This window comes from Lipophrys pholis, assembly GCF_963383615.2.
Source record: "Lipophrys pholis genome assembly, chromosome: 1".
Taxonomy (NCBI): domain Eukaryota; kingdom Metazoa; phylum Chordata; class Actinopteri; order Blenniiformes; family Blenniidae; genus Lipophrys; species Lipophrys pholis.
The window spans coordinates 42066113-42086252 of record NC_137635.1 but is presented as its reverse complement, the minus strand read 5'-3'; the positions used below and the strand labels follow the sequence as shown (position 1 = coordinate 42086252).

At 40.1% G+C, this 20140-nt stretch overlaps 3 protein-coding genes across 11 annotated transcripts; 2 read left to right on the top strand and 1 right to left on the bottom strand.

Moving 5' to 3' along the window:
• The first annotated feature begins 579 nt into the window (after positions 1-579).
• Positions 580-5613, top strand: LOC308118025 (uncharacterized protein). Of its 3 annotated transcripts, none has more exons than XM_080477220.1 (5): positions 610-654; positions 1367-1464; positions 2617-2690; positions 2964-3024; positions 3371-5613. In XM_080477220.1, exon 5 carries the CDS (start codon positions 3460-3462, stop codon positions 5155-5157), a length of 1698 nt encoding a protein of 565 aa, XP_080333346.1. In that variant the 5' UTR covers positions 610-654; positions 1367-1464; positions 2617-2690; positions 2964-3024; positions 3371-3459; the 3' UTR covers positions 5158-5613. The 3 variants fall into 3 exon arrangements, with proteins under 3 accessions (XP_080333345.1, XP_080333346.1, XP_080333344.1); XM_080477218.1 differs by having other exon boundaries at positions 612-654; positions 1002-1464; XM_080477219.1 differs by lacking the exon at positions 1367-1464 and having other exon boundaries at positions 580-654.
• Positions 5614-6425: 812 nt separating this feature from the next.
• Positions 6426-12762, bottom strand: crfb16 (cytokine receptor family member B16). 5 transcript variants are annotated; one of them, XM_080479330.1, is made up of 7 exons: positions 12160-12762; positions 10556-10682; positions 9078-9268; positions 8772-8896; positions 8367-8514; positions 7617-7771; positions 6426-7398 (listed from the first exon to the last, which is right to left on the bottom strand). In XM_080479330.1, the coding sequence occupies exons 1-7, from the start codon at positions 12263-12265 to the stop codon at positions 7231-7233; spliced, it is 1020 nt and encodes a 339-aa protein (XP_080335456.1). In that variant the 5' UTR covers positions 12266-12762; the 3' UTR covers positions 6426-7230. The 5 variants fall into 5 exon arrangements, with proteins under 5 accessions (XP_080335456.1, XP_080335458.1, XP_080335457.1 ...); XM_080479332.1 differs by having other exon boundaries at positions 8786-8896; positions 12160-12586; XM_080479331.1 differs by having other exon boundaries at positions 10556-11752; positions 12160-12543.
• Positions 12763-14715: 1953 nt separating this feature from the next.
• Positions 14716-19249, top strand: cldn15la (claudin 15-like a). 3 transcript variants are annotated; one of them, XM_080461573.1, is made up of 6 exons: positions 14716-14924; positions 15010-15289; positions 17181-17345; positions 17790-17871; positions 18281-18391; positions 18801-19249. In XM_080461573.1, the coding sequence occupies exons 2-6, from the start codon at positions 15073-15075 to the stop codon at positions 18877-18879; spliced, it is 654 nt and encodes a 217-aa protein (XP_080317699.1). In that variant the 5' UTR covers positions 14716-14924; positions 15010-15072; the 3' UTR covers positions 18880-19249. The 3 variants fall into 3 exon arrangements, with proteins under 3 accessions (XP_080317699.1, XP_080317697.1, XP_080317698.1); XM_080461572.1 differs by having other exon boundaries at positions 14874-14924; positions 15029-15289; XM_080461571.1 differs by having other exon boundaries at positions 14716-15289.
• Positions 19250-20140: the final 891 nt, after the last annotated feature.

The following is a 20140-nucleotide window of genomic DNA, read 5'->3' as shown; positions in this document are numbered from 1 at the left end:
CGTGACTTTTGACAATAACACATCAGTAACTTAATATTGTGGATTTTTTAAAAAAGTGTTACATTTGGACACGTTCTGTCCTGAAGCAGAGAGGCTGCAGCAGGTCAACACATCTCAACTAGTATGGAAAATACGAGATTAGAGTTAGGCATATTGTTTATTTGTTGTAAAACTGCTTCTTTGTGAAGCCCGATTCTTGCACATTTTTCATGACCAAGACTCACCTACTGAACCCTGCTGCTCATTTCACAAATGCATGTTCCTTCCAAATGTGGCAGCCTTTAAAGTGGAAATAAACTTAAATTTTTTTGTAAGTGGTTAATACAAATGAAAAATATTACAAGAATGTCCGTTGTACTCAGACTGCTGCTCTGTGCATGTGCCAGAACAGTAGCCTACATGCATAATGTGATAACTCATTTCCAATAGAATATGAATAAAATAGAATGAAACGCCTTGGTGTACAGATAGAACGTTCTGAACAATGACCCTGTTGAACTCAGCACGCAGGGGAGTGGCTGGTGGTCGTGATGTGGGGGACAAAGACACTCCTACTGGTAACGCCTATTTGTGTCAGTCCATTATAAAAAGGGAAGCACAGAAACGACTGCAGCACGGCTCTCTCTTCCATCCTGATCTGAGACAGACTGAGAGGTAAGTTACTGGACTATTTCCCCTCGTTTAAAAAAAGAAATAAATGTTATCATCTTCATTGTTCTCCATGTGTGATTTTAGATTTTGAGCTTTTGATGCTCTTTCAGACTATTTGTGAAAAGTGTTATAAGATTTTAAAAATAATTTAAGAAAATAAATTACGTTGCAGGAACTTTGGTCATTGGTTTCATGTCAGTTATGCTGTACTGCAATTGAAAACGTACTTTTACACATTGCAACTTTGTAAAACTTGTTTTTATTACAATATCATCATACATCATTCTTGATTTATATTGAAAGCTGCAATCTCTCTCTCTCTCTCTCTCTCTCTCTCGCTCAAATTAAAGGAGACATATCATGCTTTTAAATCCTTCCTTTTTACATATAAATCATACAGTTGTGGTCTATACAACGCGGAACTGCAATGCTTGGGTCTGAATTCCTCATTATTATAGCTCCACAGGCCCCTTTTCTACCCCTTTTCTGATGTGCTTCTGAGAGCAACTCGTTTTGGGGCGGTCTCTTCAAATGCAAATGAGACACTTCATACCCCGCCTCCTCTCCAGGTTGCAGAGGTGACACTGGGTTCAACGCCACCCTGTTCGGCCATCTTTGTAGTTTGATAGAACAGATACAATTATCTAGCGGCGCAGAAACTTTATATTCACACATTATTTACAAAATGTCAACAACGGAAGATTTGTCCATCCAGCCATACATGTTGGAGCCAGAGTCGGACCCGGCGGAGTGAGATGAAAATGACGATGATGCACCTACAGAACAACGTCTTCATATGGATGTAACGCAATGGTGTGTTACTATATTTACACTAACTTCTCCATCCATGCCCACTACTACAATACTGCCTGTATTACAACGACTATTTAACACAGAAGTTACATTATAATCTAAAACGAGCACACAGCGCTAACATATGAAGACGGTGCAACTGCTAATGCTAACAAAACAATGACAGGGACGTCTTATCATCACACTTTTTAGCGTTATATACAGCTTACCGAAGTGCTCTGTTCGTCGTCTCCATAGATAGAAGGATCTGACCGCTCAATCAGACGAAGTCTTTCGGCAAATCCTTCTTTATACTGGCGGAGGTTGTTGAAGCAGTCGTCCTTAAAGTGATTCGCGCACACAAAAATGACCTTACCCACAGATGTGGGTACATTTCTGTGAAAAATAAAACTCAACCAGGCACTTCGAAAGGGTTCTGATGCTGGGAGACGGTGTAACGAAGCTTGTGGGTTACTACATCCAACAACCGAACATTTCGACTTATCCTCTCGTAACTTCGGTTGGACTACAAAATCGCAGCGAGAAACAAAAATGGCGGATTGCTCGAAATGTCGATGTCCTAATTTGGCAGTTCCGCTGAGAATACTGTGACGTCATTGTTCAAAAAACGTAATAGAGAATAGAAAAATCGAAACCGATCGCAAAATATGACCAAAACAGAATATAAAGATATCAACGGAGCACCTGAAGAGACTACTTTGAACTTTTCTGTACTTCTAAACACTCTAAATATACAACAAAATGCATTTAAGGGCTAAAAAAGTGGATTTAGCATGATATGTCCCCTTTAAGTCAGGTTAAGACTTTTTTATTCATCTTATATTTTTAAATAGTGATTCTGATGGTAAAATACAACTGAGAAAACTCAATAAAAATACAGTGATAAGAAATGTTGGTAGAACACAAAACAAAATGTTGAATAAAGAGTTGGAAAGTGTTGCATTTAAACATGCAACAGTTTTGTTTATTAAATAAAAAGTTTCCAAATTAAACACATAGGGGGAAAAAATAAAAGACAATGCATTAAATAGAGACCCGTAAAAAGAAATAAACAATTTATTTACAATTGTTATCATTCCTAATCTTATTTTAAATGTATTCATTTAACGACTTCACGGAGCTATAACACTTTGTCCTCTTTGCATTTTGAAGGTATTGATATGAGTCGCGAGCAGCATTGAAGTCTCCACACTTTCTGAATCTGAACCAGACAACTGTCATCAGAGGTTTGTTGTATTTCAACTCCATTTCTGTCGCGTCCATTTGCCATTAAAACCACTAGATGGCAGCAACACCACACTATAGAAATAAAGACCGCTTCTGCCCCCCCCCCCCCCCCCCCCCCCCCGCATCCCTTGTATCTTGTGTACTTAACATACCCCTGAGAATAGAAAATAGCAAACTGCTGTTTTGTGACATCATATGAAAACAGTTATAACCGTAACATTATAATTGCTTCATCTCCGGAAAGTAAAACTGCATTTTTACTTCTTTTGCAGGACTTTCGGCTTTCTTCAGTATCTGGAGCAGTTCCTGTCTCCGCTTGGCATTCCAGGAAAGGTAAGGCAGTCCCAGTCTTTAGTGAATAAATAGATGATTTTTCTTTCTCTGTGACTGTATTATTGCAGTTGTAGTGATCTCTGGGCAGTCAGGTTCTCTCCCTCCGTCTCAGAACAGACATAAGAGGCTATACTATCAAACATTGAACACATCAGACAGAGGCGATGTCTCCACAATTTTGAAAACAAAGTCACAGGAGACAGAAAATGTAAAACCAGAATTACATTCTCAAGGTATCTGATCTCACTCCGTTAGTTTTATCATTAAAACCTGTGATCTGTATTAGTTTTCTCCAGAGCTGAGTGTATTTGTGGCAGTAATTTTTCTCATTTTTTTCTTTTTCCAGATTTAGACTCAGAAACACATCTTTACTTCGGCGGTGGAAGCAAACTTCTGTAATCTTTACTTAGTTTTTCTGACTGTTTTAAAGAAAGAATGAAGGCAGTAAAGAGTTTCTTTTCGGGAGACCAAAGCCCTAAGCGGCTTTGTGATGCGGTCAAAGACAAAAGTAGGCTGCTGAAATCAAACTCTGGGCCTCTCCCTGTTTACGTGATTCCTCTGAATAAGAACGAAGTTGATGTAGATGGTTGCCAGCATTTCAGTTATGGAAAACCTTCGCGCAAACACAATCGCACTGTCATGGTCCTCGGAGCAACTGGTGCTGGAAAGTCAACTCTCATCAATGGGATGATCAATTACATTCTTGGTGTTCAATTTGAGGACGCATTTCGATTCAAGTTAGTTGACGAAGACGCCTTGAAATCACAAGCTCACAGCCAGACCTCTGAGGTCACTGTGTACAAAATCAACCACGAGGAGGACTTTACAATCCCCTTCTCCCTGACCATTGTGGACACTCCAGGGTTTGGGGATACCCGAGGCATAGAGAGAGACAGGGAGATTGTCGAGCAGCTGCGTAATCTCTTCTCCTCTGATTTTGGTGTCACCGAAATTGATGCTGTGTGTTTTGTAGCTCAGGCCTCCTTGGCACGACTGACAGCGACACAGAAATATGTGTTTGATTCAGTGCTGTCAATCTTTGGCAAAGATGTGGCAGAAAACATCAGGATCCTGGTGACATTCGCAGATGGTCAGCGTCCACCAGTTCTGGAAGCAATCAATGCTTCAGGTGTCCCGTGTCCCAAAACAAAAAAAGACGGACTGCCAATTCACTTCAAATTCAACAATTCAGCTCTCTATGCACACAACAAGTCCTCAGTGGCCAACAACACAGGTGACGATGATGAGGACGATGACGGTGGTGACGATGGCGGTTTTGACCAGATGTTCTGGGACATGGGGGCGAAAAGCATGAAGAGATTCTTTAATGCTCTGAATGTCATAAACACCAAAAGCTTGAAACTGACCAAGGAGGTGCTCAGAGAACGGCAGCAGCTTGAAGTTTCAATCGAAACTCTGCAGACTCAGGTTAAACTGGGGCTAGCAAAGCTGGAGGAGATCGGAGAGACACGGGCAATACTCAAAGAGCACGAGGCAGAAATCAGTAGAAACAAGGACTTTGAGTTCTATGTTACTGTGAAGAAGCCCCAACAGGAGGATATCTCCTCCACTGGGCACTTCATCACCAACTGTCAGCAGTGCCATGTCACCTGCCATTACCCATGTGGCATACCTGATGACGGGGCTAAACATGGCTGCTGGGCAATGGGATCAAATGGATACTGCGAACAGTGTCCAGGCAAGTGCTACTGGAATGTACACTTCAACCAAAAGTACAGATGGTCATACGTGGAGGTTCAAGAAAAACGAACCATTGATGAGCTGCAAAAGAAGTACCAGAAAGCTGAAGGAGAGAAGTTAAACGTTCAGGGAATCATTGATCGTCTCAAGGCGAGCTACAAAGAGACGCAGGCTGAGGTGGTGAATTTGATGTCCAAGTCTGCCGAGTGTCTGAACAGGCTGAAAGAGATCGCACTGAAGCCCAACCCTCTGTCCACTCCAGAGTACATTGACATGCTGATTGAGGGAGAGAAAAGTGAAGGCAAACCTGGATGGAAAAAACGAATTGAGGCTCTAAAGTCCATGAAGGAAAAAGCAGAGTTCATGACCAAAATTGCAAAAGGGGAGAAGTTCCTGCAGCATCAGCAGTCTGTTGACGTGGCGTCACATTAAACCTGAACCTCACAGTGAGATGATGAGGGAAGGTGAAGTCACGGTTCTGGCAGATTGTTTGTGTTTTGAAATGAAACCAACATACCTGGTGTAATTTTCACTTCTAGTGTAGTATATTAGTGTGTAACTTTCTGTTCTGTAAGTAACTTGGAAACTAATTAACAAGAGATGTAATGAAAATATGTGTCTCAATCTATGCTTATGTCATTTTTTCATGTGTAAACTAACTCGAAAAACGTAAACAAATATGATAATAATGATAATAATCATGCCTTATTCATTGTTTAAATATTCATTTCTTTGCTAACACTGACTTTAAAATGTTTTAACAGTTCCGAACTACTTTCTTTCTCTTTTTTCTACTTATGATATGGAAGCTATGTGTTCCTTTATATTCTGTCTGTTCATGACATAAAAATGCTCTTGACTAAACTCATTAATAAAGCCCAAATTGTTGCTTGACTCTCTTCTTTGTGAGACAGTTCAAACTTTAGCCACTAAATGGCGCCACAGCATCGACTGTAGTGACGGTTTTCATCAACCAGGAGTTTAAAAAACAAATTCAGATTATAAACACTTCACTGTTTCGAAGTTGATTTTGGATTTGTAGGGAGTACTACACATCCTTGCTTCACCTTTTAGTTGTCGGGGAAACAAGCATTTATAAAAAAAATGTGGGCATGGTGCCTGTAGGGGAGGGTTAAGATTTTAAGTAAGTGGAATAATTTCGTAAATATTGTTAACATGTTAACAGATGTCGACTAATATACAGCAAACATCATTAATATCAACTTATCTCAAACTGTTGGCGTAAAAAGAATGATGACTTTATTAACAGACATCCAGCATCGTAACATCTTTCATAAAAAAATATTGTTTGCTTATCTTAGGGAGCGTGAGCAATACTAGAAATTAAGGGGGTTGAAGTGGAGGCATACAAGGTACTGATTCTGTCTTTTAGGCTGTCCACTGTGTAGTTTGTCTGCGCTCCTCATGTGGCTCTTTACCCGGTACTTATGGTTTCCTGCCTCAGGCTAAAGACGTGTGTTAGGCTCGAGACCTTCAGTGATCACTCTTGCTTCCTACAACCCAAACTGACATAAAGCGGTTATATTAGACGCACAACGGGAAAGTTGATAAGCTGTTTTTCATTTTCTTACACTAGAAAATGTTAAAGCTTGCTTATGTACTTGCACTGTGCACTGCACATGGCAGCACGCACCGCAACCAGCACTGTCAGTAAGCACGAGTCAACCACAGCTTTTCTTGTCGGCATTAAATGATTTAATCCAAAAAGCAAGACAACTGTACACACAACGCATCAACGTGCTCAGAATATTTCAGTAAAATGATGGACAGATTAAGGTCATTGTGAACTACTTCATATCTTACAGAGCTGTGTCCGACCATAAAGACAGCATTCAAAATAAAGAAGACACCTTTGTCTAATTGTACAAACATTCTTCTTCTTCTTCTTCTTCTTCTTCTTCTTCTTCTTCTTCTTCTTCTTCTTCTTCTTCTTCTTCTTCTTCTTCTTCTTCTTCTTCTTCTTCTTCTTCTTCTTCTTCTTCTTCTTCGTCACCACCATCATCATCATCATCATCATTATCATCATCATAATCATCATCATCATCAAACATTGTAGCACTTGTAAACACCTCTCCTCACTCTGCTACAGAAACATTTATAACAGCACACATTGTCAGCACAAAAGAGGAAGTAAACATCATTTGAAGCTTCTGTGGATTTTTATGGGTTTGTAATAATGGCAACCAACTTCCTCTTTAGCTCTTGACAAATGGAAGCCATGAACTCTCATGAATTCTTGATTCCAATCCAGCTTGCTGTCACCTGGATACAAAAATGCTGATCCATGTTTTCTTTAAGTCTGTTTTTAAGTAGCATCTAAACAAAGCTCATCAGAGAGCCGCTTGTCCTGCTTCTTCTGGCTCAAAAACTCTCAGTCAGATTGTGCAAAGTGATCCTGGAAATACTTCCTGTGACCTCTTCTGACCTGCTCCCACAAGATCTAAAGGTATCACAAAGTCCAAATTGACTTTGGAGCACAGACAGTTAGTGCACAAAATCTGAGGTAATGTGATATTCAGGCTGACAGTCTTCCAGAAGTGCAGTTAATACAGTTGGAGGCAATGTTTTCGGCTTCTGGACGATGTTCAGCACCTCCATACGCGCCTCCTCTTCCTGAGGCCACACTGGAATTTTTCTGTCCCAGTCAATTTTCTGCAGAAAAGCATACAAAACAGATGATTACAACAGTTATTATTGTTACTATTTTTAATTGATACACAGTGTTTACGCCTGCTGTGATTATTGTACATCCATTTACAGCAATGTTTCTACTTTTGAAGCTGTGAGTTAAACTTGAAATAAAATTGTTGTTTTATTGTTGATAATTGTTCTGTCAACTGTATCTCATGTATTTCTTTTAAGACACTGACCAGTGACTGTGGCAGTGGCTCTTTCTGGAAAAACCCTTGACAGGCATCTGCACTGCAATGAGCGGTGGACCAGAACAAAGCAAACAGGACACCAGCTGTGATGAAGACAGTCAGAGTCACAGCGGTGGGCTTCTTCCAGGCAGGAGTCTCTGGACCTGCAGGTGAACAATGAAACATTCATCTGTTATTGCGCATGGCTGTTGTTTTAGCTACTCGTAGATTTTAACAGTATGAGCATGAAGACTTGGAAATGTTTTTTTTTGTTTTTTTAAACTAGGGAGTGTGGGGTAAGTGGAATGTTTGTTGTTGACACTGACATCAAATTGCCTTTAGGTGTGGCAGTGAACTTTTTTTTCTGTCTTTAGCCCTGTGTTGGCACTGAGATTACCTGGTGACCTGTACTGGTTTTACATTCTAACTACTTGGTAGAGACACCAGCTCCCTGTGACCTTAATTTGGATAATGTAGGAATAAAGGATGAAATGATTTCACCGCCTCCTAATCTGGTTCCATATTAAATCACATTGAAAACCTTTTAATCTTTTATAAGCAACTTTGTTGTCAGTTCACCTGACCTAAAACACTCTGGAGCTGCTACCTGCTCACTGGTTAGTTGGATCAGATATCAGGGACGACTCGAGGCCAAAACCACCAGACCTCAGTGCATTGTGAAGGTGCACTGGGAAGAGAAATGCTAAGTTGTTTATCTGTAGTGTGTCATGACTGAGGAAGACACAAGTGTACATGAACCTGTGATGGGTACGCATTGGAGCTCGGTGCTGTTGCTGTAGAGCTCTGAGTCCAGGACAAGCTGAGATCTGACGCAGTAGATCGCTCCCTCCTGCAGGTCGGGGACAGGTAGCACCTTCTGCTCTGCTGGCATCGAATATACAGCAGACTGAACACAGAGAAGTCAGAGACCATCAGGCGGAAGGTCCAACAAGTCGGTTTTCTTAAACTAAGAAAACTAGAAAAAAAATAATTATGAAGAATCCATTAATCAATACTCACTTCATAAGAAGTAAATTTATAAAAAGGACGAAAAAAGAAAGGGCGAATCAGACAGATGCAGGTGAGGTGAAACGCTGTGGATATCATGAAATAAAGAGTGGAGTCGAAAGAAAAGTAAATAGAGACATAAGCATGTGGGCGGACCTGCAACTCGGCACCTTTCTTCCACACGATCACATTGACAGTGGCGATGAGAGGAAGCTCTTGGAACACCACCTGCAGGTTGCTTCCTTCTGTTGTCACCGTCATCGCTGGCACTGTCAAGACCGCTATGCACAAGAGTCACACATTATAAATCTCTTTAATCCAAATTTTCGTAATGATAAAAAAAAATCAGCACGTCAATACTTTTGGAATCTATTTATCTGGTAATCAGTCACCAGCTTCTATTCACAGTCTTTATTAGATATCCATAAATCTCTTGATGATTCCCAATTCAAAAGGTCTTACTATCTCTCCTGTTGAATGGCTGGCTCAGCTGGGTCCAGGCCGAGAGCTGCTTGTCACACTGCGCTCTGACCTGAAGGTTGTAGTCGGAGTCAGAGCCCAGGTCCAAGGTCAGGTCACAGTGAGTGTGAGGGATCTGCTGGCAGTCTGCAGCATCCACCCAGCTGCCGTTTCCCACCAACAGCTCAAACTCTCTAATGATAGAAAGGAATGATTTGTTGAATCTGTAAAACTTTGAAATCATACAGCTGTAATTTTAATCTTATAAGTTCAAACGGGTGCACAAACCACTCTCAGAATATTTGTTTTTGCTTTGTTAAAAAAATTTAAATGATTGCACGCTCGTGGTTTTGCAGTATGACACCGAAGACAACTTGCACATTGCTCCGACCACATCCGCTGTACTCAAGCACACGCTACACCATTGACTGTAATGTAATGTAATGTAATGTAATGTAATTGTAATTCTATATTTCATTCTCTTTAAAGAATTTGCCTCTAGGATTAATGACGTATTTTCTATTCTCTTTTTTTTCACATTTCAGTTAACATTAGTTTGACAACATTGTTTATTATTGAACCTTTCTAAACTGTGTGTTTTCAAACAGGTTAAATTATCTTAATGATTATAAGGTTGTTGTTTATTTGTTAAATGCAAGCTCTGCTAAGTGGGATGTTTAAAGTCCCAGTTTTATTATGGGCTTTAAATCCTGTTCGAGCATCGTAGCGAAGACACAGAGACTCAATATATTTGGAGGGTTTCTGATCTCTACAATCCAACATTGATTACTTTGTTAAAATGTCAGTGAGTCATCAGCTTGGATGGCGTTGTTGGTTGAAATGGCAATAAATGAATAGTAAACTATCAAGGCTGAAATACTGAAGGCTGAAAAAGTATTTTCAGTTGTGCACATGCAAATATTTAGCCGTCTCTGGCTGCTTTGAGAATGTACCTGGGAAATACGTAAAGCTGTCATTAGAACTGTGTCAACCGGTTGTATGAGCGTGACGTCATGACTGTACTGAGCCCAGGCACACCTGTTGATCACAATGCAATGGGTGTGTTGCTTGTTTCTCTGAATCATAAGTCCTGTGAATTAAATTGTTCAGGTAAACCTCACTTCACTACATATTTAACATATTTCACTCTGTCAAATTGCAATGAAATTTTCACAGTTTCATGGTCTTTTTCAAACACAATTTTCATCCTTGAAACTAACGAGAAAAGTCATGCACAAATTTGTTTTACCACATACTTTTGTGTCATTTTCTTGCAATAATCTTTGATTTCTGCTGAATCCAGGCTGAATCTTGTGGACAGTAGGGGAATCATGACATTTAATTGCGAGTGGGTGTTTGAGGCATTATATATGTTTTTGTGGAAATAGACAGAAAGGTGTTGATAAATACAAAAAATATAATAAAAAAAAGTTCAGCATTGCTGTACTGTAATGTTCATTTTTCCCGACTCTGTCACTCACCCCTGATACTGGACGGAGTACAGGACTGTGGTGTTGCATGGGGCCTGCAGTGGGCTCCACCTCAGTGTGTGTCTCATGTTGACAGAGTCCATGGATGTTCTGAGTGGCGCTGGAAGCCCCCAACTATCTGTTGAAACCAGAAATCTTAAAGTTGCTTCATTAAATATTGTAGTTACTACTAGTTACTTGACATAAAAAAATATATCTTACATCAATTTACATTGTTTGTCTTTATGTTGTGCACATAGCTGTGTTCAGGGTATGACCTTTCAAAGAAACGGCAGTAAAGTTGGACTTTTCCCAGCCAGTCCTTTTTAAAAACCAAAATCTCAAGCAAATATTATGACAAATTAAAAGTTATGAGATAACCTATCATGTACCATAATGGGTGTAAGAGGCCAGTCAACTATAGACTTTACATAAACACTTGTCCTACATCTTTCAAAATGAAAAGCCTCGAATTAACGCAGACTATTTTATGGATTTTGACACGAGCTCAAGATGACATATTATGATGTAAAGAACAGCCCAATGTCCGAGCTTCTCTTAATTATGCCTACTTGATGTGAGATGAATCCTGTGCATCGTTAGTGTGATTCACACAATACTCCAGATTATTACAGATCCCTCAGGGACAAACTGCCCACCTCCAGAGAGCAGCCGACATGTCTCATCAAAGTTAGGTTTATTTACGGCTCGTGAGGACAGGCGTAAGTTGACGTTACTTGCATTCATTTCGACATATTTCATGTTGCCATCAGGATGAAGGATGAATGAGGCACTTCTCCTACAGTAAATAGGAGTTTAATGAAGCGTGACTATCATAACAACTGGCAAAAGCTGAAACTACCAATCATCTCTAGGTGGACACAGACGGATAGCTTCCTGCTGTTTTCACATAAAACAAAAGTAACGAGTGAGGAACTCAGAAACCTCAGTCACTGTGTCACTGACTTCATATTAGTAATCAATTACATGCATGTTATTGTCAAAAGTGGTGGTGTCACAGGTAACACATTCCTGATAAAACCATAAATTCTAACGCTGATCATGATTAAGTGTGTATCAGGCCTTTATGTTGGACATTTATTCTGTTATGTTTTTTTGTCTTTTAAAAAGAATAACAATAGCGAGTTGATGTGATGTCTTGAAACATTGGACCACCAGTTTCTGGTCCCTGCAACCGACAAACCGGACCTGCCAAAGGAGGGGTGGAATGAGCAAACGGAAAAATAGCTCTGCCTGTGTCTGTTTTTTTTTTTTGTTTCCCATCCACATCATAGTCATATTGAATGATGACAAATCCTGGAATATTTCATTTCATTCATTAATCCATACCTTTAACTGCTGCTCTATAGCCATTTGTTCACTTTAAAAAAGCACAACGTGATGTTATTATTGTTGTGTGTGTGTTATTAAACACACAAACACACACACACACACACACACACACACACACACACACACACACACACACACACACACACACACACACACACACACACACACACACACACACACACACACACACACACACACACACACACACACCCACACACACACACACACACACACACAGATACGTACAGTGAAAGTTTCCTCACCGTTTAACAGTCCCAGCAGGATTATCACCAGTTTGCTCTTCGTCCATCTCAGTGTCATTTCCCCAGAGTTTAAGTCCAGAACAGAGGGAGGAGAAAACAAATCCATTCATGTTCAGATAGTTTCCTTCATGTACACTATTCTAAAGTGTAACATTAAACCAGGAGTCCCGCCTCAGTGTCAGAAACCAAAGGCAATTTTGCTGTGCGCATTTCTGGATCACTCAGCATGCCCTTGAGGAAAATAAAATCCTGGAAGCCAATGTTGATGATGACGATACAGTCCATTTGCTGTTGTCCGTTTGAAAATCCCCTCAAAAATAATGAAAATAAATGTATTCCTTGCGTGTAGCCCTGTGCAACTTGAGGGATGACTCTTGGATCTGCAGAGAAAAGCTCGTCGTCCGGAGGTGGAGGCTGAAATCTGTGCAGCAGAGCCGGTCCGACTTGTTACTTTGCTGGAGGGGTTCAGTAGCAGTTTGCATGTCAAAATCATTACACAACTGTTCGGCTCCATATCGCCTGAGGCCTACAGTTGGAAATGTTCTGCCTCCATGCCACTGAAAAACAAACACCTTCCTATTGTTCTCTTTCAAGTTTAAATCTGAAGAGTTTATCATCAGTCAGTCAACTGTGCAGTTCTTCGCAGCATGTGTTACTCAATCACATGAACCTGGTTCTAATGTTGGTTTCTGGGTTCACCATCTGATCATAACAGCATTTGAAACTACTGATTCTGGATTTAATTGTTCCACATGCCACTTTTCATATCTTTACATTGTTACCGCCACAAATATTGGGTTATGTAACATTCACTTTCATTGCACATCATAACTTATTTTAGTTTAAGGTCACTTGTTTTGAATTAGCCACCACATAAAAATGTCCATTGTAGAGTTTCATCTGTTTTTTGAATACCTCTCTCTCAACCCTGGTTACTCTCTCCTCTGACATAAGTGAACAATATACAGTATATCATTGCTTGACACTTCTTGCAAAACGACTTGCAGACTACCCTCTGACTGCTAAAAAAAAACAACCTAAGGCTTAGAAGTACACCCACGTGTGTGTGTGTGTGCGTGCGTGCGCGTGCGTGCGTGCGTGCGTGCGTGCGTGTGTGCGTGTGTGTGTGTGTGGTTGTTTGTCGCTCTATTTTCCCTGTGTTAATGTGCCCAAGTTGTATTCTATTACCCATTCTTACCTTGAATTGGCTATTGGATATGTATATATATATATGCAATATACAATATATATATATATATATATATATATATATATATATAGCTATGTCACATTTTATTCCTTTTACATTGAGGCAACCCCCCCCCCCCCCCCCCCCCCTCCACCCCAGCCCGCCACACACACACACACACACACACACACACACACACACACACACACACACTGTACACTCTGCTTTTTTGATCCCATTTACTTCACCGGAAACAGAAAGGGAAAAAAAGGAGAAGCATGAAGTCGTTTCAGACTTTGGACTTTCATGACGTTCAAACATTTACTGTCACCAGCCATAAAGCTATAAAACCCAGAACAGCTCAGACGTTCAGCCATCTGATTTCTCTTTACGTGAAACCTCCACCTGTGATGCAAAAACACTGCAGCCACGACATATTTAATACAGTTCTGGTTACATGATGTCAAACATCAACAAAACATCCAATGAACAGGAAGCTTTAACCGAATTGTATTTTTTCTGGGGGGTGGTGTTCCTCTAAAATGATCTACATATGAAGTTACTGTGAAGGTCAGACCAAAGACATCATGCTAGATGTCTATATACGGACATGCCTTCTCTGAATTCATAAACAACTGTTTCACTTCTGAAAACATAGAAAGGTCATGAACTTCTGCTTGTGGTTAAGCAGCCAGATGGGTTTCCGTTTCCTCTCCCAGTATAAATGATTTTGAGTTGCCGTAGGGAGAAGCTGTGGTTATGGTCATGGTTTTAATGTGAAAACTGCTGCTGGAACCCTAGATTTTAGCTTCTCGTGTATCTCACGCCCATCCTCTTATTTGATCAAATCTAATTGAACAAACCACTTATGTAATGATGTTGTATATACTGAAACAAACTGAAAAAGACTGCGACAAGCTCACTAAGTGGTCAATTTCTGACAACTGAACAGGAGAGGAAATGACAGACAGGGAAGCTTGAGAAGACTTGATGAAAAACCAAATCAACTACAACCAATATAAAATAAAGAAATCTGGGCGTACTTAGTGTTGAATTTGAGAGTGCAAAGGCTTTGAAACTTGGCTCACAAACAGACTGGGATACAGATTCCCACCTTTTAAAACGAGTTGGTCCTGTTCCAGTCACATAATGTTGAATCTGGGAGTTTACTGTCACGTGAGAGGAAATTTCAGAATGTGGGCTTATCTTTTTGCCACAGACAATCTTACAGCTCCATCTTACAGCCATTTGCTGGTTTTCGTTTGTTTACACTAGTTCTTCCTGCACACAGTCATCAGTGATTTTGTGCTTCCTGTGTGAGACTCAGCTGTGAAGAGAGTATCCGCAAAAACCCACTGATCCCCTTTGTCAGTCGAAACGGAGGCCCGGGATGATTGTAGTATTAGACTCGGAGTGGCAGTGGGCTCCCTGTCCTCATTAACACGGTGATCAATACTTGGTGGGTGGTGAGCGAGGAAGGGAGTGGCCCTGAAGTTTATGGCCCCTCAGAGAGAGTAAAGTCCTTGGGTTAGAGCCACATAGGTGTCATTACCGAAGGACAGACTACAGCCTCCAGGTACCTTACAGAGCTTCACCTCAAGAGCACCAGATCTGGTGACCCAGTTATTTTCCCCATCAAAAAAAAATAACTTCCTGTGAAGGCTTATTTTCCTTTTTCAGCCACTTCTTGATTACTTTTGACGGTCTCCTCAAACGCTGCAACCATGTCGACGGCTGTGGAAGCGACCGGGTTCATTATGGCCATCATCGGCTGGCTTCTCACCGGAGCATCGCTGGTTAACGACTACTGGAAGATTTCCACCGTGTCCGGCAGCGTCATCATCTCTCAGAGGCAGTTTGAAAACTTGTGGCACTCCTGCGCCGAGAACAGCGCCGGCATCGCCGAGTGTCGGGACTTTGAATCGATGCTTGCCCTCCCAGGTAAGCGCAGACGCAAAGGCCTCAGAAAAGATCAAATAAAATTTAGAAAAATTATCCTGTCTTATTGACAGGTCATGATTATTGTAAGCTCAAAACAATCTTGACTTTTGGTGATCAACTAATAAATTAGGTGATTCTCTTGGCTGAGAACACGTAATGGGGTCAACTTCCTGTTACAGTTAATGTTCTGCCAGCGAGCCGGATCTGGTCTGAAGGTCTGAGCTTCAACAGTCCAACGTTGGATTTTCTCAAACTCACAAATGAAAGACTTTCTCAAATCTTTACAAAAACCCTGAAATTTAGAATTTGTGAAACAAAAAAATTGGAGTAATGGCTTTATGGCACCGTTTTGAATCGAGCATCCAAAGGTGAGCTCATTTTACAGCTGGGAGTTTCCCGCCAAAAAAACAAATGAATCACTTTGAATATTTGTACTGTTTGTCTCCATATGTACAACAGACCACCACTAAACACACATTTGTTGTATTGATGAATATATTAATCTCTCGTAAAGTTTTCGGGCGCCATTTTGCGCCTCCTCCGCCCCCGGGCAGTAAAATGGAGGGAAACACTCACCAAGCTTTCTCCTCACTTCCGTTGGATTCTGATGGGTATTTACTTGGATCAGATAGAATCATTTATCAACAATACCTTCTTTTGGTCATACGTTTTTCATTAGGAATACAAAGTATAAACTGATTGTAAATCATGTTCAAAATTAGACTAACTGAGATATTTAGTCTCAAGACTGGTTGTTTAGTCTTGATCTTAATTTCACAAAACCTTGGCAACCTGTTGACGAAACTCAAATGTCTATTATCATTATGTTCTATCATGAATAAATAGCCACTGAAACATTGTGAGTGATACTGCCTGGCTCCTGAGTCATTATCATTTCACATCTTTGTCTTTCGCTGAGACTCATAAAGAGGAGTGGCAGGTTATTTTTATGATCAGTCGAGGTCATTCTGTCAATAAATTACTACTTCCACTGCGAAGTCCAGTCAGTATATAAATCGCCAGTTCTTCCTTTGTCTTTTACCAATTTAGCTTTATGTGTTATTTTAAACATACATTTAATTTATCAGTGAAAATAGGTGCTGGTTAGTAAATTTTCCGCTGGCCTCGCCTCGTCCACATTTCGATTTATTTGTCTTTCTGCTAAGATAAGCCAAGCAAACAACAAAAAAAGAAGAAGCATAAAGCAGACTGGGGCTGTACTTTTACATTTAAGACAGAACGGGAGGAGGATCAGTTCACAACTGCTCCTGCTCTATTGTTCTATAAAATAATCTAATTGCAAGTTAATGCCCAATATCCCCAAGATGCACCCACAGTACTCCCAAGTTTTATTTTTAATTAAATGACAAAAGTCACCTCTTGTTTGTTTACTCTTGAGCAGGAATCAGTCTCAGTGGTCTTACATACATTGATTAGTCAAAAAGGAAACTGTATATACAGAAATTGTATATCTGTTTTTATATTATATGTTTGTCTGAAACACACGTTTTTTTCTTTTTTGTTTTCTTTTAAGAATTAGACTTTGTGTCTCACTGAGATTACCAATATGAATAAATGTTAATAGCAATAATAAGCTTGTGACAACTAATAGGCAAAGTTAAAAACACCAATCTGTCCATCATAGCACTTGGTAGTTGTAGCGAATAAATCTCTTTTTCCTCAAAACGTCTATCTTTCAGAGCCTTTAAATGGCTTCTGTTTTCAAACAGGACAAATAAGCTATATTAGTATGTATGGAAGTATGTTAGCTCTTCTTTATTTCATTTATATGTATATCCCTGTGAACTCCAGCGATGATCATTGTGACGCTTTAGAGAAATTGTGTTTTACAGTTCATTGTGAGTAAAGTAACATCTTATAATTTCTGCAGGTCACGTGCAGGCGTGTCGCGCTCTGATGATCATTTCTCTGCTGCTCGGCCTCGGCTGCATGATCGTCTCGCTGCTCGGACTCAAATGCATCAAGATCGGCTCGAGCACCGATCAGTCGAAGGCTAAGATTGCCGCTACCGGAGGAATCATGGGCATCCTTGGTGGTGAGTCAACCAGGAAACACACAGAAACATCCAACTGTGGTCCCAGAGCTATTATACTTGCTCAAGTACGAAAGGTCATCACCAAAATTAGGACAAAAACTTTCCTTTGTATACTAATTGTACCAAGTGGGGAATGTATATAGTGACCTCTAGTGTTTACTTTAGGTACGACAGCCACATTGTCACAGCCAAGGAAACTGGGTTAGTTTTCTATAGAACCAAAAGTAAATCAAATCTGCTGCTTCTTATTCCAAACAGCACCAATCATGTTAAGAAGTAAAAAGAAACATACAGACGACTGAATTGAGAGCTTTGAATCCGTCAGTGAAGGTTTATTAAAGAATGATGCCATTTGGTAGAATTTCTGATCAAATCTTATTCACACGTAATGGATGTTGATGTTTTTATTTACTTTTTTTTTTTTTTTCCATTACATGCTTGCAGGTCTCTGCTGTATGATCGCTTGCTCTTGGTATGCATTCAGAGTCGTTGAGGACTTCAACAACCCTTTCCATGGGGGAGTGAGGTGGGCTGACTCACACAGATGTTACACATTTTAATTGAGACTGCACTCAAATGTTATTATTATATAGTTTATTATTTAGTTATTATATAGTTATTATATAGTTTATTAAACGCTACAATTTTTAAAGAATTGCTGCCTCCTAGAAATGTGCATTTAAAACCGCTTGCAATGAAAATACAACATATTTCAAAAATATTTTTCAATTAACCATGTGTTTAGTCTTAGTAGTTTTTATTTTACACATTCGACACATTTTATTTGTACACATTTTAGTACGTAGAAACACACACGCACACACGCCATCTCATTACTGTGCTTTATTTATTGAGTTTGCAAAATCAGCTGCAACAGTAAGGAATTAAAGAAGAATAGTTTCAGCTGCCGTTGATTATCAATTATGTGTTTGCAGGTTTGAGCTTGGTACTGGCCTCTACATCGGCTGGGGCGGATCGTCTCTGTTCATCATTGGTGGAATTTTACTCTGCACTGCCTTAAAGAGGGCATCAGCCGGAAAGAAAAAGTAAATATGTCGACCTCTGTCAATTCTCTTGTATACCACAAGGAGGGATTTGGGGTTAACTTTGACAAACGCTGTCAGAGATGATGCATCGAACCCAGAGATGGGCCATAAGATACATGAAATACATCTACTTGTTCTACTTGCATCAACTTCTTTCTTTTATTGTTCATCCTCAATACCATCTAGAAGCTCTGAGTCATGGAGGGTTTTCTGCCTGTGGTTGCTGTACCTGTATTTGTTTTTTTTAAATGGGATTTTTGTCAAAATCATAAAGCAATGCTCACATTATCACACAGGAAATGACCAAAGTCAACCTGTCCTGGCTTATTATCATAATTCAAGAAGCTGATCATTTTCACATGTTTGCGTCGAGTGACCTTTGCTTGATTATGTCTCTCCTGTTTTGCAGCGGTTTCTACGGAGGCCCTCCACAGAAGGTCTACACAGCTACAGCCAGATCGGAGGCTGATACTAGAGCTTACGTCTAAACACACACACACACACACACACACACACACACACACACACACACACACACACACACACACACACACACACACACACACACCACTTTTATGACAATGTATCTGGTCAGTTTGACTTATATGAGTAGAAAACTGAAGGTTTCATACTTAAAGGAACAGATTTACACACACAATACTGTACACATTGTATTCCCATCACAGTGTCTTGTATACTACACATACTAGTTGTTTTCCTCTTGTTTGCTTCAAGTAGTTTCAAAGGTAAATCTGTTGATCTGAGTAATAAATGAGCATTTACAGCTGATTGTTATTGATTGTTAAAGTCCTGCTTGGAAGTTATTTTTATCTGAATAAAGTTTGTTTTACATAACTGACATGTTGTTGGTTTTTGTGTCAGCATTCGTAACAGGGTTGGCAAAATCCTATCTATGGCATCACAACCATTTAGAATCAATTTAGGTGTGATGTGATCTTGCATAAGAAGGAATTTATTTAGCATTTTGTATTGAACATTGTTTCGATTCTGCAATTCATTGATGGTCCCTGTGCTTGTTTAGTGTAGCCACCTTTAATGGAACAAACAGGCACAAGTAACTGTTTTTAGTTTAAAGGAATATGATTGTTGCTCTTTGTCCACCAGGAGAGTAAAAGCTTCAATCTTCCAACTGTATTTTACTGAACTGAGCCACTTTCGGTCCCCCGGCTAGCTCAGTTGGTAGAGCATGAGACTCACAATCTCAGGGTAGTGGGTTCGTGTCTCACGCTGGGCGTCACCTTCCCGTGGGCTCACCACCTGCTGGAAGGTTCTTATTGGTGCATTGTGATCTGGGTGACAGTGCTCAGACTGTCCCGGACCCGGAAACGGATAAGCAGAAGAAAATGAATGAATGAGCCACTTTTGTCCATAAATGCTGCGAATGCAGGGAAATGTCCAAACCTTATCCAGTCAACATTCATATATCATAATGTTTCATAATAAAATGATTCATGAACTCTTCTACCTAAAAGATCACTAATTTAGGTATGCAGGATCTAGAGACGATTCTTACATGCTGCAGATGATTATAACTTGATGTGCACATTGTGATTTTTGTGTGTGTGTGTGTGTGTGTGTGTGTGTGTGTGTGTGTGTGTGTGTGTGTGTGTGTGTGTGTGTGTGTGTGTGTGTGTGTGTGTGTGTGTGTGTGTGTGTGTGAGTGTGAGTGTGTGCGCATGCGCGCTGTAATCTCCTGCGTAATGATGATTAATGTCTTGCATTTGGTAA

Coding starts and splice junctions, on each gene's coding strand:
- cldn15la (XM_080461573.1), top strand. CDS start 15,073: ATGTCGACGGCTGTGGAAGCGACCGGGTTCATTATGGCCATCATCGGC. Junction 15,290..17,180: donor ATCGATGCTTGCCCTCCCAG/GTAAGCGCAGAC, acceptor TAATTTCTGCAG/GTCACGTGCAGGCGTGTCGC. Junction 18,392..18,800: donor GCATCAGCCGGAAAGAAAAA/GTAAATATGTCG, acceptor CCTGTTTTGCAG/CGGTTTCTACGGAGGCCCTC.
- crfb16 (XM_080479330.1), bottom strand. CDS start 12,265: ATGGATTTGTTTTCTCCTCCCTCTGTTCTGGACTTAAACTCTGGGGAA. Junction 8,515..8,771: donor AGAAAGGTGCCGAGTTGCAG/GTCCGCCCACAT, acceptor CTCTGTGTTCAG/TCTGCTGTATATTCGATGCC. Junction 7,772..8,366: donor CCAATGCGTACCCATCACAG/GTTCATGTACAC, acceptor GTTCACCTGCAG/GTCCAGAGACTCCTGCCTGG.
- LOC308118025 (XM_080477219.1), top strand. CDS start 3,460: ATGAAGGCAGTAAAGAGTTTCTTTTCGGGAGACCAAAGCCCTAAGCGG.